Consider the following 19,061-nt stretch of genomic DNA (forward strand, 5'->3'; position numbering starts at 1 on the left):
TCTTTACAAAGATGTCTGAAAAGCAGGAGGTCAAAAGAACAAACCTCCAGTGTGGACAAAGTAGGTTATAAAAGAAAACAGATCAACAGAAAAATTATTACCCATAAGTATCCACTGCTGTCGCTGAGGAGATAGAGCGGGTCGACCACTAATTGGAATGCTGATGATTCGATCCCCAGCTCCTCTAGTCTGGATGTCAAAGTGTCCTTGGGCAAAGATACCTAACCCCAAAACACTCTCAGTGCAATAGCATTTGGAGTATGTGTGATAGTTACAAAGTGCTTTAAAGCATAGAAGCACTTTGAGTGCTCGGAGTAGAAAAATGCTACCAGTCCATTTACCATGCTGCAGTTACACGCACATGAACACTTTAATTTTCCTGAGCTATGGGGAATTGTTGGCTACTTTTTGGCTTACAGTCTATTTTATTTCTTCCAAATAAACTGGTTTATGTGAGCAAAATCACATCAGTATGGACATATAATCTGATTTAAAGTTGCAGAGCTTGGTTGCTTGTTGGTTTCTTCATGTTACTACAAATACAAAGGTGACTTGTTAATCATGTATTTTGGGCATGTAGAGCGCATACTGTTAAATTTCCATCACTAAAAGCACTCTGGAGCGATTGCTGGTCATCATTTATAGCCACTCCTATATTAAAGTGGATTTATAATGCGTTATAGTCTTTAGAGAGTTTGTGCAAATGGCTAAAATTGATGTTATCTACATTAAATGTTACTAATTACATACTGTGGCAAGAACCTTTTACTTTGTTTCTTTGTTTTCTCCTTTATGTAAGTTGGGCTGTCCTGGTGCTTTTTTAAAACTTGAGTTTGTAGATCATTTAAGTAACCGAGCGACATGACGAATGTGTAAACACACTGCATAAGTAGTCCCTTAGGGCAACTTGTAAAAGATGCAAAAACATAAATAAATGACTGAATTTGCCTAATTTCGTCCAGTAACTTAATAACAGGCAGTGGTGGGACTGCTGTTCTTTGGACTCACCACCTCATCATTTTCACAATGGTATTCTAGCTGGTCTTAATAACCCACTCCAGAGCCTTTTGGTCTTGGGTCATGCACTTTTCATGTTCTAGCATTTGCAGCTGGAGGGATTTAAACTGCAGTAACGAACAAAAATTATGGACCAAGCATCACTAACGCAAAACACAGAAACCTCCCACTAGTGTCTTGTGTTATGACTGTGCAGATTCTTAATCTGTCTAAAAATGCATGGACAGTCTCTGATTTCCTATTTCTTAATTTTAATTTCCTATAATCCATTCATCCATTTTAACTGGCTATCCAGTAGTTTTTAATAAAACAGGTCAATACCCAGAAGATGGCCAAGTAGAGGAAAAAACCTTTAGTCTAAGCTAACTTGGGTTGGCTCTTTTTTGTCTGGTACGATCACACCATCTGCAGCGGTGTTTGGTCTGGCTGCTGGTCTGAAAGGAGAGGAGAGAGAATGTCTGGAAGTCTTCTTGTCTTAATCCAATTTCTGTGCTTCTTTTTCCAACATTGATTAATGTATTTCTGTCATCAGTGATAATATATAATATGTGTTTCAGCAAAATGAGGCAAAAAGTAGGACTTCAAGCAGAAAAAATAAAAATGTCTGCATATCTGCATGCACCAAGTGAGCTGTTATATTTGCTTGAACATGGATGTGCCTCTATTTCTTGTCCTGCTGAGCATTTTCTTTTTTGCATTTTTACTTGTGACAGGAGAAAAAAAAACGAGACTGCTCTGCAGTACTTCCTTGAGCATCATTAGCGTCTTTGATCTGTACTGATTATGGTTGTAAAGAATGACCTCAGAGCTGATATCGCTGTACTTATATACACATGTTCAGAAATCATCTCTGTGCATTCAACACAGACACTCATAATCAATCGTGCTCATGCGCATCTGTGGAAACATGTAATCAGACAGGACCGCTCGCATCGAGCAAGTGCAAAACACGAACACGGTCACTCTCTCTGCGCCTCGCACAAAAGCACACTCACCCACACGCATATTGTATGGGCCAGTGCACAAAGATTTGTCATTTTATCAGCAGGAACCTCACCAAGAAAATAGAAGAAAATGATTGTATGCTGTTCACTAAGCATGTACTCAGATACACGCAGCCCTTTTGAATGTCAAAGGGAAATCAATATCTCTCGATTGGTTGCGGTGATCGCAAGCTGTGCTGAGAGCATCACGGCACACAAATGTTAAATATATTTAACTATATATAAAATGTACCGTGTTGTATAAGATTACTGTACGTTGCATCATGTTCCTGACTAAAACAAGGCATTAATAAATGCATGTTTAATACCGGAGCTGATAAAAAATGCAACAGCAGTACTATTACTACTAATATCACCACAGGGAGAGCTGATATGTGAAAAAAAGATACATCGACAGACTGATTCTTGGATTAATATTTGATCTTTTCAGCAACCTTTTTATCTTTCAATCCCGTATACAAGTGTCATTATGTACAGAACAAAATCTACAAACCGATTCTCAGAGAGTGAATCAAAGAACATATCCAAGATCATTTTCCAATGCATTTTGATATCTGCATTACAGTGGGTTTAATTTTCCGTTGATAATCGTCATCACTGTCATGGTGGCCATCACTGTGACCTAACTTAATATGCATACCATTCTTTCCGAATCAAATGGAAATATGCAGCTGTTAGCCTCGGCAAATGGAACATGACATTTTTTCCCTCTTCCGCGGCAGTATTAGTGAATTTGGGCCTGAGGCTAGCTTTGCACAGTGAAGTGTGGAGTGTCATTGTCTGACAACTTTAATCTAGGATTGGCTGCTCTGACTTTTTGACATGGATGGCCACGGGCTTAAATCTTGTCCCCTCTCAGTGCCATGGGCCAAATATGTTGCTGGCTATTGACAAAGCAGCAAATGTTAGATGTACATGTTACTTAGTTCATGCTAGAGCTTAAAAGACACATTCCAACTATTTTAAATATTTGTTTGCATTTGTCATAGCATAAAAATTATTTATAGACCCCTCTAGACCTTCTGGATAGTCACTGGTGTGATTTAATGTCTGTATGCTCTGCTGTTGTTGCTAAGATGTACCTGCTTATACTAGTTAACCCTGAGGAGCTATTAATATGCAGTTAAAACACAACTACTGTGGTGGAATCTGTAATGTTTGAAGATTATTCAGGCAACAAGTAACCTGGGAATACATCAGAATACATCAAGGAGTTTTTTAGTTCATTAGGTAGTCATGATCAGGTGATTTGCCCTGCAGTCAAAATATTTTTTCTCCATCTTTTCTTATTTGCCCTCCTTTAAAAAAAGGACACGCAATGAAAAAACATAAGTGTGGCCCATACTGAATTTGAAGTTTTTTCCTGGAGTGCTGATTAAAGGATGAAGTCTCTGTATCCAAGCTGTACGTTGATTTTCTGCATGTCCTCCCAGTAATTTTGGGGTTATCTCATGGTGTTCTTTCCCCCCCCCCCCATTCCTCCTCTTCCACATCTGCTCAATCCATTTACAATACATTGACACGTTGAGGAAACACTCTTAGATGGTACAGAGGACAGATGATGTGACACTGATTTATTGTTCAGATTTCATGTAGCAGCTTTGCATACTTGTTGTATTTCAAGCTTTGGCTGAAGGTATAGTTATTGCTCAGACTACACATGCAGTAGTATCCAAAGGCTACAGGTTTGACTTCTCTAATGAGGCTGAAAAATAAAATAGCACAGACATTTATCAATACACATCCACATGCATTACCCTATATATTCCTTCCACTGCACAGACATCACTTCTACCACAATCATTACTAGAAACAACACTGTGCTCCAAATGTACTCCAAATAATTATGTATCTCCCATATTTGCAACATTAGTTAGCTGATAGAGCCAGGGGGCGGGTAGTGGGTCAGTACAAATATTTGTGTTAATGCCCTGTTCAGCACACAGTGGTCTAATACAATATCCAGTGTCCCAGTACTACACATTTGCCCTCCCAACTTGTCACATTTAGTAATTCTTGGTCAAGACCAGGATTGATCATATTTTGACACACTGAAGACCCTTTCACCAGTGCAGGTTGTGCTCTGGGATAACTTATTGGTTGCAAAAATCTACAAAACATGCAAAAATCTGTATTGTTTCTCAGTCACATTTGGCAAAAAATAGGACGCAAACCTTCTTGCGACCAGGAAAAATCAATGGTTTCCCAGTGAATCCTCTAGTTACAACCCGGCTCTGCTATGCGACAGGGGAGGTAACATAAACGAGCCCAAAGCCAGGACGATCAGATTAAAAAACAAAGTTTATTGCCGAAACTGAAAACCGTTTGTGAAGCGACTCACTAGGCAAGTAAATAAAGCCAACGTACTCTCACACGTTCAAATAACACATTCAAATACAAAGAACACTAATCATAAGGGCAGCGACACATAGACAGAGGTGCAGAGGCAGGAGGTACAGCCTACACAGTCTGTTCACAACAAAGAGTCCCCCTCAAGTGAAGAATCGCCAGCCTTTTGTAGTCGCGGACAGCCGCGTCATTGGTCCGTTGAATGCCGAGGATCCCCCAGCAGCCAATGCTCTATGAGGACCGGCACCCTTGAATTTCCTTACAGGAAGGCCGGCCCACTTCCTCCAAGGCCAGAGGCTGTAACAGCAACCACTTTTGATTGTTTGGTGTTTGCACAGGCTACCTTTCTCTGCACAGTTACGGTTCAGACCGACTGCAATCACTCTCAGACACGCCACCATCACACTGCAATCAATCAGTCTGTGCTAATGAGCACAACTTGCTCATGATGCATCTCTTTCGGTATGAGACTCAAAAAAACGTGTTGCAACTGTTTGTTTTCTGGTTATGAAATAATAATAATACTTTCACTGTATAATTTCTGTAATTACCAACTTGAACCCCTTCAAGCACAAACTGGCTGATAGCAGATTGACTGTCTTACTGCCTTTCACCACAATGATTGGTCACTGCCAACGAGTCAAATTCATTGCATATTGTCACAGTCATTTTTGGTCGTGCTGTAGTTTCTGATCTGGGTTTTTCCTGTCGTGACACCAGCATTTGTTGCAGACATTGTGAGCATTAATCACAGTCTTGCTTTTTGACTTTTACTCTTTACAGTGGCAGAAAAAAAGATAATGTTTTGGATTCAAAATGCCTCTTTTCACAACATTAAGAGAAATATTTTAAATGAAAACTTTAAATATCTGAGAAAAGCAACTTTAATTTCAGCTTCAGCATTACTTAGGAGGGCAATTTCACTGCTGGCTCATCACATACTGGCGATAAATGCACTCTGTACCCACTTTGTGTGATTTTAAATGTAAAGAGCATTCCTAAAGACTTCAAGAGACACCACTCAGTGTCTGAGATAGAGTCTGCCAGTGTCTGAAGTCAGAGGCAAATGTTGTTTCGCTGGTGTCATCACTGTTGCTGCAGTAAAATGGCGAGAAGCTGTGGTTATGTGTTTAAGCAGACTCTTGAAATATTTAATCATTTAGGAAAGCACCAAAGGGATATTTAAGTAATTCCCACCAGTCCCCAAGAGAAAGGTACATTGTTCAAATGAAGCAGAATAAAGCTCATTTATATTTGTCATTCCAAAAAAGCCTTTAAGTTGATTTTTTATTTTTTAATTATTAAAAGCCATTATCTTTTGGATGTAAAGGATAGCAGTCAACAAAAATCTACCATACAGTATTTCATCATTGTCAGTGAGCTCTCCAGTCATTATTATATGCTTTCCTATAATCATATTATACTTTCCAGCAGCTGCTGCAGACTGTGAAGCCTGAGAATATCAGGTCAATAAAGCAGTGATTTATGCCTATACAGTGGCAGTTCCCTGGTCTAGATTCATGCAGATTATTCTACTATTCCGAGTATATGTCATATATTGCATTGGAAATAGGAAAGATGTGCACTCGCAAGCTTTGCTGAATACTAACAAAGCTGTGAGACTGACCAAGAAATGAGCCTTCCAACTTTCCCATGGTGCCTCTTAACTGCTTACTGCTATTAAATCCCCAACACTGCTTACCTGTGTTTGACTTCTGTCTGCTGTTTGCTCGGGTTCTGTCGTTACACTGTTGGTCTCTTCATCTGTCCGGCGGTCAAATGGATGGCAATAGTGCTTTTTTTATTTGTGTCTAAACGCACGAGCTCCTTTTTTAATGGAAAAGGCAAATTAAGTGATGGATTTAAACATTTGGAGGAAATGCATTAAGTGCAGCTCAGGCTAGCAATTACATATCACTCCCACCATCTCTGATGTGCCATTATCATAATGTCTGTTTCAGTTATGAGAGTTTATCTCCTACTGTTGTCATACTGTGCTGCAGGACTGTCAGTGGTAGCTAAATGCACCTCGCTAAAAGCTTCAGTGTGAGACTTTTGTTTGAAGGCAGGGTATCATTAGTCCTTTACTCCTACCCCTCACTTGGTAATCGTGATGCTGCAACACTTGTCACACTTCTTGATGAGTTATCACACATCAAAAAGGGCTTACGGGCACATTATATAAATCCTTCACAGGTACTGAGGAAGCACATGGCCAATCTGCATATTTATTCCACGATCACTTGAAGATACTCTGATGCATATGTCACGGTGACATCCAAACAGCTGTTTTAGGCTCAAACGGGTGACACGGTTGTGATAAAATGATCAAAACAGACAGACATTTTTTTTTCCGTTTCACAAAGAAGTAAATACTTTCCACAGGACAAATCACTTCAAGTTTGGACTCAGAAGAGCAGGGAACCAGAAAACTTTAAGCACCTGAGAATAACTTGGTTCTTCACGGTGACCTTCTAACACACTTCCCTCTCTAAACATTTGAGCAAAAAAGAAAAACAAAACGTCACCTTCTAGATTTTTACAGCCGTTGTCCACTCCAATGTCAGGACTACTTTTCTAAAGCTCCTCTGGTGGTGTCGTAGGTGGCTGTGGCACATGGTTGTTGTTGGCCATTAATTAGTGTAAAGCTCCTCCACCTCCCTGCACTGTTTTCCAGCATGTCAGACTTGTTTATTTTGCACAACAGGAACAATTAAGCAGCTGACAAGACAGCCACCGTTTGAAGTCCTTCCTGCTACTTCCAGTGACTTACAACGCAAGTTAGCAGGCACCTTGCAGCACCCTGCTGCTGCCTTGTAACCTTCAGCGGATGTCTTGAAATGCATTTTGTAGTACGCAAGTAGTAGTAGTATTATCATAACCAGATGCCCACCCTACCACCCACCTCTGCAACATCTTTGAAAAATGAGGTTCGGTCTTGAATATTAAAGACAGTGCGGTTCATTTATTTAGGGCTGCGTTCAGGCCACCGAGGGATGCTGATTTGAATCTCGTTTGTTAAGCTGTCTATCCTTATCTGTCAGCATCAGAGGATGCAATTTCTCTCTTCCCACCTCATCCTCCTTGTCTTCTAAATGGCAGGGATATTTAGAGGTGCTTGACAACTGAGGCATGCAAATTAGCAGTTGATGTTTCCTGTGTTCTTTCAGTTTCCTTCACTGTTCACCCCCCCACTCCACCCCTGAGTCGGCCCTTTTAGCCTAACTGAGAAGATATATTTGTGATTCTATTTTCATCATCATGTAGGAGGGAATTATGGGCTGGTGGTGGTGATGGTGTGTGTGTGTGTGGGGGGGGGAGGGGTTCAAACACTTTATCCATAGTTTCTCGAACTGCAATCAGAGTAATGGCAAAACAGCAGCCTCCTTTGTAAGGCGAGGAATGGAGGAGCAACAATAGCAGCGTTCATTTATTGGTGCATTTTACATTTGTTTAGCCCCGCATACCGATGTGATGTATTCATATACAGCAGCAACTTCGCACATTATCAGCAGCTCTCATTTTGAATTAAGCATAAATTCAATAGTTATAAAAATAATTTACTAGAAACTCCCAACCCCATTAGGAAGTTGTAGCCTCTTATTAAACTGTTTATAATAGCTGTCATATTTATTAGGTGCGATGCTGCTGCAGTGTGATCCTTCATTATATTAAATTAAAACTAATCAAAAGCAGCATTGGCCAGCAGAGACTGGTGATGATGGTCTCAGATTGCACAATATCAGGCTGAAAATAGTCCGGTCTGACATATGTTGGGCGTCAGGCTTGACAGTTTATTGTTTTATCTGGTCTAGTGTGTCCCAGTGGAAGAAAACCATGGATCTTGTATCCTTGCTGACACTCAGGTGATCTGCACCATGCCAACACGAATATTCTGTGGAACAGTATACATAACAGAGTAATGTCTGAGGAGATGTATGCAGTGCCGTATAGCAGCAAATGTTCCACGCATGCACACCCTCTGCAGGGTGTGAATAGGCCTTCAATCATGGCGTGTCTGCACCGAGTTCATCTGAGTTCACCAGTGTACAGTAGTAACTTTACAAAGAGGCTACCCACAGCTACTCTGCAGAAAGATGCATGAAGTATTTATTGTTCTGTCCTTAACCGTGTCAGCACAGAAAAAGTTTGGGCTGTGTTGTTTCAGTCTTACATCTCCTGTGTGTCTGATATATATATATTTATTTAAAAAAAGGCCTCACTCCTCTGTTCCAGCAGAGTACAGGTAACGTTTGAGGTGCAGGCTTCAAGCTTGTCACTCCCCACACATATATGACATATAGAAATTTGAGAGTAATGAGTAAATAACCACCCGGTTACAGGTGGATTCTGTTGGCATAGAGGGGTCAAAAACGGGAGACAAAAATTCAGTGTATGTCAGTTTTGCAGTTCCAGTATAAACCACCATATAAGAGGGTGTGTTGGGTATATGATGTGAAAGGAGTGGGTGTGTATTAAACAGTGCAGTTCGAGTTGAACTAACTGAACTACCTCACAGGCTTCACTTCATTTTTCTACTCCATTTTCTACTTTTGCACAAGTACTACATTTGGCTTCGAGCACTTCCAAAATGCAGGTGACCTACAGTCAACACTCTGCCTTAATGCCCTTGTATAAACACAGAGATGGAGTCATCAGCACTCGCTGCTGCTCATGATATGCTTCCTACTGTATATAGATCCAGTGTTCGTGGTGCTGTTATAAAGGAAGGTGTGTAGATGTAATGCCTTCTAGTGTCCTGAAGGCTTTTTCGCTCAGTCTCAATGACAGACAAACTTTCAAAGGTAACCAGCTGGAAAAGTCAACCAAGTTTTGAGCAGAAGGTTTGCTCTTTGTGCTAAGTAAGGTGTGGTTGCACTTACCTTTAAAACACATCATGCTGTTCACTGTTCAACAAGACAATTTGACTTTAGTCATGGTGTTTGAATGGGTAAACAGGTTGATAGCCATGTGTAACAACAGAATAATACAGTTAATAAGACGAAAGCTAAATATACCTGTAAACCGGTCGGCACAGGCCCGTACTCCATCAGGCCCTTGTACTCGGTCAAGCCCAGTTGGCTTCTCTATTGTCCTTTGCAAACCAGGCAAAGAAGCTGCTGAGATTTTCAGCCAGCCTTTCAAATCAAATCACAAATCAAATCACTTTTTATTGTCACATCACATGTGCAGGCACACTGGCACAGCACATGCCTTGCATTGTTGTTAGTGGTTTCAGGCTGTAAATTTCTGCTTTACTATTGATAGACTGTAATGAACTGGAACTCTGTCTCCGCCTGCTGTGGATGGGAGTTGAAATTGAATATGTACTCTGTCTGAAGTTTGTGGTTATAGCCCTTATGTGCTTCTTTAAGTTGCCTTTAGCTATACTGCCAGTTATAGCTGACTCAAAGCCACAATGCATAATGGAGATATGCAGGATATATAGCACATGAACAAAGCCATCTACACAGTACATCTACAAGAGCTTCTCAGCAATGGAAACCCCTCTCATGAAGCCGTGGTGCACAGTTTTTGTGCTGCTCTTAGTACCAGCAGAGTTTTGTCAACTTTGTCAACTATATACTTCAGCACTCAGCAACCCCACTCTCTAACTTTACATGGTTGGCCTCTTAATTGCTGAGCTATCTAAATGCTTCCACTTTGCAATAATACCACTTACAGTTGATCGTGGGATATGTAAGAGGCAACTCGCAGCTGTGTCGGGATCCTGTTACGACACTCAAATTTAGTGTTTGATTTTGTACACTAGTAGGGATCGGACTGAAAACAGCTGAATCCAAAGATTAAGAGCTGTGGTCCAGTATTTTTGTCTATAAAGCATAGCTAAAATGTTTGACCATTACCTTGCTTTTTGCCATTTCCCAGTTTTAATCAGAGGCATTTTTTTAAATTAACGACTGATATTTATAAACCTCATCATACTTGCTTGGAGGTGGTGACAGCAAAGCCTGTATGTGGAGTTAGAAACAAAATCCCTTAACGTAGGTAGGAGTCAGCAGCTGCAATTAAATCTGTGAATCTATGTTTTCAGATGCACTGCTGTCTTTTAAGGGCTTTAAGTTTAACAATTGCATATTTGCTGTAACTGGATATTGTAATGCAAGAAATGACATTTTGGGGGGAAAAGGAAAAATGTTGTCAGAGAATATTCACTATCAACATTTTTTTTCCATTTGCCAGATGTCTTAATTAAAAACATTTCCTCATTATGCTAATGAAAAACTAATTTGATTACAATTATGCTTCCTTAAAAATGCAGCTACTGTTGCAGTACAATGTAATTTCTAGGAAACAGGTTTGATAGAAGTAATAATAATAATAATAATAAACTTTATTTATAAAGCACACTTAAGAACCAAGGGTATGCCAAGGTGCTTAACAAGTAAAAGTACATTAATGTGTGCTCCTGCAGACCCTTCCACACCTCTACCTGACGGTGCTTTATTCTCTTACAGAAACATGACTATCATATTGAAAAAGTTAGTTATCCGTTTTCCTAATTTGTTGACTTCTTCTGTGCTTTGACTTCCTGTTATCGTTTGTCCATGCTTCCATTTAGCCTGGAGCATCCAGTCATGTGTGTGTGTGTTTGTATCTCACCAATAAAAAATATTGCGGGGATGAACATAACTAGCACCCACCACTGACAAGCTGCCAAGTGTTGGTTTTGTGGTAATCATTTAGAAATAAACCAAAGCCACTCAAGGTCCACCATCAGCCACAACAATAGATGCTACCCCACAGCAAAGTCTGGGACATTATTACTGTAGTTTTTCAAACCAAGTAGCTACAAAGAATCCATTTTTCATTCTTCAGGCAGAGATATTGCTTGTGAAACAAGGAAGCGCAGAAGTCTAACTGGCTACTGATGACCAATGACGCCTGTGACCAATTTTTCACAGCCCGTGGGCTTGCTGAGCGGTTTCCCAGCTTTCTCAGTTCCTGTTTATTGGACACATATTAAGCTGGCTTGGTCCACCACCTGCTGAATGTTGACTCATTAAATATTGCATTGCACTAAAACAGTTGGTCAAAAAAAGTAGAATTACATATCATCTGTTCGATATTTGAAGATCTATATATATATATATATAGAATAGAATAGAATAGCCTTTATTGTCATTGTACAGAGTACAACGAAATTGGAGTGCCACTCCCTTGGTGCAAGTTTCAATAATAAATATAAATGTAAAATATAAAAAGTACAAAAAAAACAATCATAAGTACTCAAACAATAGTATGTACAATATATACAGGATAGCAGCATTAATATAATGACAGTATGAATAGCAGCATAATATAATGACAGTGACGGTATGGAATAGGTTCAATTGTTTTTGTGCTTATTTACTACGGTGATAGCTCTGGGAAAGAAGCTATCCCTGAATCTGTTTGTCCTGGTTTTATGTGACCTGTACCGTCGGCCTGACGGTAATAGTTCAAACAGTTGGTTGCTGGGGTGAGAGTGGTCCTTGATGATATTGCCAGCTCTGCTGAGGTACCGAGAGTTTGCAGTGACCTCCAGGCTGGGCAGAGAGCAGCCAGTGATCTTCTGGGCTGTGTTGATGACCCTCTGCAGTACTTTCCTGTCTGCAGCTGAGCACCCTGCATACCATGTTGTTATGCCGTACATTAGGATGCTCTCTATGGTGGCTCTGTAAAATGTCACCAGCAGCCTCTCCTCCAGGTTGTTCCTCCTGAGCACTCTCAGAAAGTGGAGACGCTGCTGGGCCTTTTTAACCACCGCTGTAGTATTTGCAGTCCAGGAGAGGTCATCAGATATCTGCACGCCCAGAAACCTCATGGAGTGTACCCTCTCCACACAGCTCCCGTGAATGTAAAGTGGGGCCGGGTCTGCTCTGCCCTTCCTGAAGTCCAAGATAAGTTCTTTAGTTTTCGTGGTGTTCAGTTGGAGGTTGTTAACTGAACACCACTCAGTCAGTCTGTTGACCTCATCTCTGTAGTCCGACTCATCCCCCCTTGAGATGAGTCCAACCACTGTGGTGTCATCCGCGAACTTTATGATGGTGTTTGAGAGATGGGTAGGGGAGCAGTCGGATGTGTAGAGCGTAAACAGGAGGGGACTCAAAACACATCCTTGTGGAGACCCGGTGCTGAGTGTGATGGTGCTGGACCGGTGGGGGCCGAGTCTGACAGACTGTGGTCTATTTGTCAGGAAGTCCTTGATCCAGAGGCAGATGGGGGTGGAGAGTCCCAGGTGAGACAGTTTCTGGACCAGGATCTCCGGGATGATATGATTGAATGCTGAGCTGAAGTCCAGAAAGAGCATTCTCACATAGCTTCCTCGGTGCTCCAGGTGACTCAGCGCAGTGTGGAGCGCTATGGTGATAGCATCCTCGGTGGAACGATTTGTCCTGTAGGCAAATTGGTGGGGGTCCAGAGTGGGAGGCAGACCGGCCCTGATGTGCTGACAGACCAGTCTCTCAAAGCACTTCATCACTACAGGCGTAAGTGCAACAGGCCTGTAGTCATTTGGGCTGGCCACAGCTGTCTTCTTGGCGATGGGGATGATGGTGGAGGTTTTGAGGCAGGGCGGGACGGTGTTTGATGACAAGGAAAGGTTGAAGATTTTAGTGAAGACTCCGGTCAGTTCGTCAGCACATGCTCTGAGAACCTTTCCATGTATTCCATCAGGACCTGCCGCCTTCCTGGGATTCACTGACCTTGGAACACACCTCACTTGGTGCTCCCTAAGTGTTAGTGTGCCAGTGCTGGGGGCGGGTGGAAGTGGTGTGGCAGCTGAGGGCTTGGTCGTCTCAAAGCGGGCGAAGAAACGGTTTAGATCCTCAGCCAGTGAGGCATCAGTCCTAGATGTTGCCTGGTTATTGCTTCTGTAGTTGGTAATGTGATTGATCCCCTGCCACATTTTTCTGGGGTCGTTGTCAGCAAAGTGATCTTCAATCCTCCTCCTATAGGCAGCCTTAGCTTTCCTGATGCCTCTACTCAGGTCTGCCCTGGCCGCCCTATACGCAGCCCTGTCCCCTGACTTGAAGGCAGTGTTGCGGCTTTTTAGGAGGGATTGCACTTCGCTATTCATCCAGGGTTTTTGATTTGGAAACACCCTGACCCTTTTGTTGACGGTGACATTGTCAACACAGTTCCTGATGTACGAGAGTACAGTGTCCGTGTACTCCTGGAGGTTGTGGCTGGAGAATAAATCCCATACAGTTGTTGAGAAGCAGTCCTGCAGTTGAGAAAGGGCTCCTTCAGGCCAGGTTTTTATTGTCTTTGTCTGGGGCTTTGTTTTTCTCAGCAGGGGGGTGTAGGTGGGGGTGAGGGACATGCAGAGGTGGTCAGATCCAGCCAGGTGGGGGAGGGGTGTCGCTCTGAAAGCATGCCTGATGTTTGAATAGACATGGTCCAAAGTGTGTTCTCCTCTCATAGCAAAGTCCACAAACTGGACAAATTTAGGAAGCACAGTCTTTAGGCACGCTTTGTTAAAGTCGCCGGTGACATATATATATATATATATGTACATATGCTAACGTAATTTCTGTGTCTTTGTTTTGTCCAGTGGTGAGTCAGAACCTGGTGACAGACAACGTGACCGTGGTGGAGGGAGAGATGGCGATCATCAGCTGCCGGGTGAAGAACAATGATGACTCCGTTATCCAGCTGCTCAACCCCAACAGACAGACAATCTACTTCAGAGACATGAGGCGTGAGTGTTGTACAACCTTGAATGACTTCACTGCCATTCTTTATTAATTAGGCTATATTTTTGTGTGTTTGAGTGTGTTGATGTAAGAAAGTAAATTGACTTTTTTTGTAAAAGAAAATCAATTAGTGAAGCAGCTGATGCCTATTTCAGTTTTAAATGTCAGCGTTTTTACATTACAATGCGATGTGCCAAAGAGAGTTGATAATGAGATACCAACATGAATTTAGCAGGCTGATTGGACTTTATTGTTGCTTTTGGTTGCTAAGTATTCAAGCATTGGGTAGAATCAGGCTTTTAGTTTTTATAGGGTAGTGCATTGGAGATTTTAGATATTTAATAACTTACCTTTCTTTCCATTTTGTTTGAGCTAGCCGATTAGCCTTTGTGAATACAACTAAATCCGGCACGACATGGAATAATTTCTTTGCACAACCTTTCCATCAAAATAAAGGAATTTTAGTTTTACTTTGAAAAGGGGGTGCCTTTTGGGAGTTTTTGAGCCTATACGTGTCACTTCCAAACAGTACCTCAAAGAGAAGTGGGTCGAAATCCAGGAAGCGCTCCTTCTCAAAAGTAATTAAAGCGAGCTTATGGTTGATGGCAGATGATTTCAGCAGTAGTGTTAGACTTAGTTGTGTGTTTTTACTGAGGAAATAGAGATGCTAGGAGACAATCTTGTATATTGTGCGTTGTCGTATTGGAATGAAGCAACAGCAGAAATACGAGGCTACAGGCACGGGACAGTCTGTGGTGTAACGATAAAAGGCTTGGAGCTACAAACAAATTCTGGAGGATCTGGAGTGATGGAGGTATTAGGACAAGTGTAGTCATAGCAAAGTAAATGACTAAGTCAGGTTGTCCATTTAAAGAGAACATTCATAAAAACAGCAGTATTTTACATTTTCTATGTGCATCAGATTTCATGCCAGAAGACTAGGGTGTATAATGCATGGGATATACCACGGTTAGACAGCTTCTTGATTTTTATTTATTTTGGAAGCCTTTATGTGGAACATACAATACAACAATATTAAGATATTTTTTAAATTTTTCAGAAAATTAAACAAAATAACAGTAATTCACATATGTTTGACCCTCAAAGTGATCCCCCTTCCCCAGTGTGGACCTCAGTGAAATTGAGTTCAGCTCCCCTCCTTTAAACATTCCCGCTGCTGTGGGAAGAAGTCAGTGAACCTTCAGATTTAATAACTGGTCAAACCTCCTTCGAGAAGGAAACACCTCAAAAAAGTGTTTCCCATGGCAGCAGATCAGGCCTTTACAAAGTCCAGGAACAATTCCTCTTCTGCTGTAGGATGTTTCGTGTGACTGGCTCTCTGGACTTCTGGTCTCTGACTGTGTTGACTCATGGACTACCCCCCCCCCCAAACACACACACGCACACACAATTTTTTCTTTCTATATTAGATTTACTAACATGTTTCGGGTCATTGGTGTCTGGTCGCTGCTGCTTTACCCAACTTCACCCTTCACCCGAGTAAGCAATATTTTTAGATGGAGTTTCTTAAGGACTGGGTGTTTCTCAACCATTAGAAATGGTTGTCTAAAATCACAAACCCCAATCGCTTATCGAAGAGACGTCAAACAACCAGCAGCTTTAGCTGATGAAAGCTTGTTTGCGTTCTTTACTGCTTCTACAGCCTGACATCATCCTGAAATATACCAGGATGCTGTGCTGTTAACTAGAGGAGATGCAAATTTGCTTAGATGAATTTAACTGGATTGCTATGTAACGTAACAGCACAGGATCAAGACCACAATCTACTGCTGACAACTGGCTGCGCACATTTGCAGTATGCTCTATGGGTGTTTGAATTCAAGGTGCCAAATAAAATTGAATTGAATTGCGTATCCAGTTGTAATATACAATCAATTGAGTGCTATAATAAAAATAGATTGTTTGTTCATTATTGTAACTTATGATTATAACCGGGGTAAATTTGGCAGGTCGGATGTGGGGGGGGATTATCAGACAGATGACATCCTGCATGGGCAGGATAATCAGGAACGATTCTGTTCCAGCGTTTCAATATAGAAAAGAAATGCTGTGTGTCAACCAATCTCAGCAGTGGCATCAGAATTCTCTGCAAAAGTGAGATTTGCAGATGTGTCTTTCATCTTGTTGAACTGCAGCTAAGCACCTGACTGCTCTCTGCAACATTCTGCAGAAATTACACACATGGTTTGTTGGCTTTGCATACTAACGCAGCTGCTGTGATAGGCTGACGGAGAGGAGCAGACGCACTCCGGTGTGAAAAGATTAAACCTAATCTGACCCTCTGACCCTTCACTGCATTGTTCACAAGTTAGAGCCCACAGTTTGTGATGCATTTGGGTCTCTTTCAGAGAATGAATTGGGTCGAGAATTAACGTCCTTCCCTGTACAAAGATTTGCATTGCAAACAGCACTTCATGGAAAAGCAGAAAAAGTCCACTTTTAAAGCAGTTTGTATTTTAGATTTTTATGTAGGAATCTGCCACAGCGGAATATTTATTAAGCCCAGTATTCCTTAAAAATTAGGCACTTTGTGCTGGTGAAATTTGAGCTTATTTCATATTAATTATTTTTCATTGGCTCTTCTGACACGGAGAGCAATGTCAATAACATGCTCTTTTATTTCATTTATATTGCATGTGATGTACTAAATAGCATAAAAAGCATCCAGCGATGACGTCGCGTGACATTAATTAATATTCTTCTTACATTATTTGCATTTCCGGGCAGCTACTTTAAGTTTGACCCACATGTCTGCAGCCAGATTAATAGAGAACAAAGTTAGTATAATCCACTGTGTTTAGCTCTCAGCATGTCTGCTTCAATAAAAGCAGCTCATACCCCTAAACATTTAATGACCTGTGTGTTTATTCTTATCCTCCCCAATTATCGTGTCACAGCTCTAATTAGCCGTGTTTAGCTGGACATATTCTGTTCTCTCCTCTGTTGTGCCAGTTTCTTTGTGTTTTTTTAAGCCGCCATGCGAAATGGTGACCTGCTCTTAAAATACACATTGCTCTTAGCAGTTTTCATACTTTTCAAGCTGTATCTTGGAAATGCTTGTTAATCTGCATGTAATTTTATTAGCAGTTTACATTTAAAAAGAAAAAAGGACGACGTGGACCATATCTGGTAGAATTTTTATGTTGGCAACAATAGGATGTTTTGTATGGTTACACTGAGGTCACTTAATAAAGTCGCAAAATTAGATTTAGCATTCATCATGTTGGTTAGTCTGCTCTAAAAGCAGGCTACATGCTCCACTTTGTACAGATGTGACACCACAGACTCTGGATGGTAATAGATCAAATGACTGCTGCCACCTGAGGGAATTTGCTCCCCGGCCCATGCAGCTTAGTCGTTCCATCACAGACACTTGTTCAGGAGAACAAATGAGCACGCAGCTACTGGTGAGGGACAATGACGTCTGGTAATTATTATTAAATATGGTGTTGTCAAACTGTCACCAAGAAAAATGCCCGGTTGAGTCAAATGGCCTATTAATTATGCAGCTAAATATTGCATAGAATTTGCCTTAAATGTAATTTCAAAGGAAAAAAGTGATCTCCAGAGAAATCCTAAAGAACAATCTGTGCGTGAAGTAAAATGTCTCGCTCATTAAATAGTTTTGTAGCCTCTGAACAAATGCAGTCCCCTGCTGAGAGCGATGATGGCAAAGCAATTAGCCGTGGAGGACAGGTAGAATACCAGCGCAAGCGGTATATATGAAATGATGTCGTTTACTAAACACACACACAGGGATGATAGATAGTTTGGTGTTTACATAAAAAAAATCAAACTAAAACAGATAAATTGTGCTAGTAAAAATAAGTCTAGTCATATCAGCTTTATACTGTATGTATAGCCCATTTAAACCCAGTGAGCTCCATATAAAAATCTTTAAAATCTAATTATTACATAAATAATGGATTAAAGTTGTTTAATCAATAAAGCTGCCCTGACTGACTGCTTATTAATTACTGCTTTTTTTCCCCCTTTTACCATCAAACACATGCTGAGGGACAAAGAGAGAGGGGCACAGATAGTGAGTGGTTACACTGGAGCGTACCAAACCAGGACTTTGCTGAGAAAACTGAGAAGAAACACATCAATAAGGAAAAACTACAGGATAGTAAGAACTGAACTGTAACCTCTAATTGCCTTCACTGCTTTAAGCCTAAAACTCCTGAACTGAAAATTAGCTTCCCTCCAGCCCTGGGCCAAGCAGTTAAGTTTAGGAAAAGATTCTGATCTGGACTCCAACCTATTTCAATTTAACTCCAATTAGGGCTGCACGATTAATCGTTAGAAAATCGCGATCTCGATTCATACTTATGTGCGATCTCATTTCCAAATGACAACGATTTAAAAAAAAAAAAAAAAAAAAAAAAAAGACGACGACGACGATTGTACCGCATTTTGATCTGGGACGTAATCTGCATGAAAACAAGCGCTCACTCTTCCTGCTCAACAAATGACAAGGGCGGAGCCTTATACCACGTGATGCTAAAATTAGCAGGGAAAAAACAACGGAGAGCACGTCAGGGATGACGAGAAAGTGACAGGGGAAAATCCGTCCCGGTCAACCACCCAAACATCAATAACGGGAACCTTATACAGCGCTTCCCTATACCCGTCGAACTTCCGCAGGCACAAAGAAATCACGGAGGCCATCACTTATCACCTGACCAAAGATATGGCTCCCATCAACACTGTGCAAAACGAGGGATTTAGGAAAATGATCAACACCCTAGACAAACGCTACACAGTGCCGTCCCGCAACTATTTTTCTATTGTTGCACTACCTGCTCTATACACGCAGCGTCGAGCAAAGGTGGAGACGGAATTTCAAGCAGTACAACATTTTGCGGCAACAACAAAACGTGAGACATTTGTTGTTTTTATGTTTATTTATTGTTTTTATGTTCAGTTTCAACTGTTACGAAGTTGATGTGCAGTTAATAAGTGCAAT

General features: G+C 41.2%; 1 protein-coding gene across 5 annotated transcripts in view; it reads left to right on the top strand.

The window, feature by feature from the left end:
* cadm1a (cell adhesion molecule 1a) overlaps window positions 1–19,061 on the top strand; it is a 471,740-nt gene that overhangs the window by 327,682 nt on the left and 124,997 nt on the right. For all 5 annotated transcript variants that reach the window (XM_085470932.1, XM_085470933.1, XM_085470935.1 and 2 more), the window contains one exon: window positions 13,930–14,076. In XM_085470932.1, the coding sequence (XP_085327058.1) occupies window positions 13,930–14,076 (147 nt within the window). The remainder of the gene's footprint in view (window positions 1–13,929; window positions 14,077–19,061) is intronic.

This window comes from Copadichromis virginalis, linkage group LG10 (assembly GCF_057382275.1).
Source record: "Copadichromis virginalis isolate Kocher_CV1m ecotype Utaka linkage group LG10, C_Virginalis_male_GT1.1, whole genome shotgun sequence".
NCBI classification, from domain to species: domain Eukaryota; kingdom Metazoa; phylum Chordata; class Actinopteri; order Cichliformes; family Cichlidae; genus Copadichromis; species Copadichromis virginalis.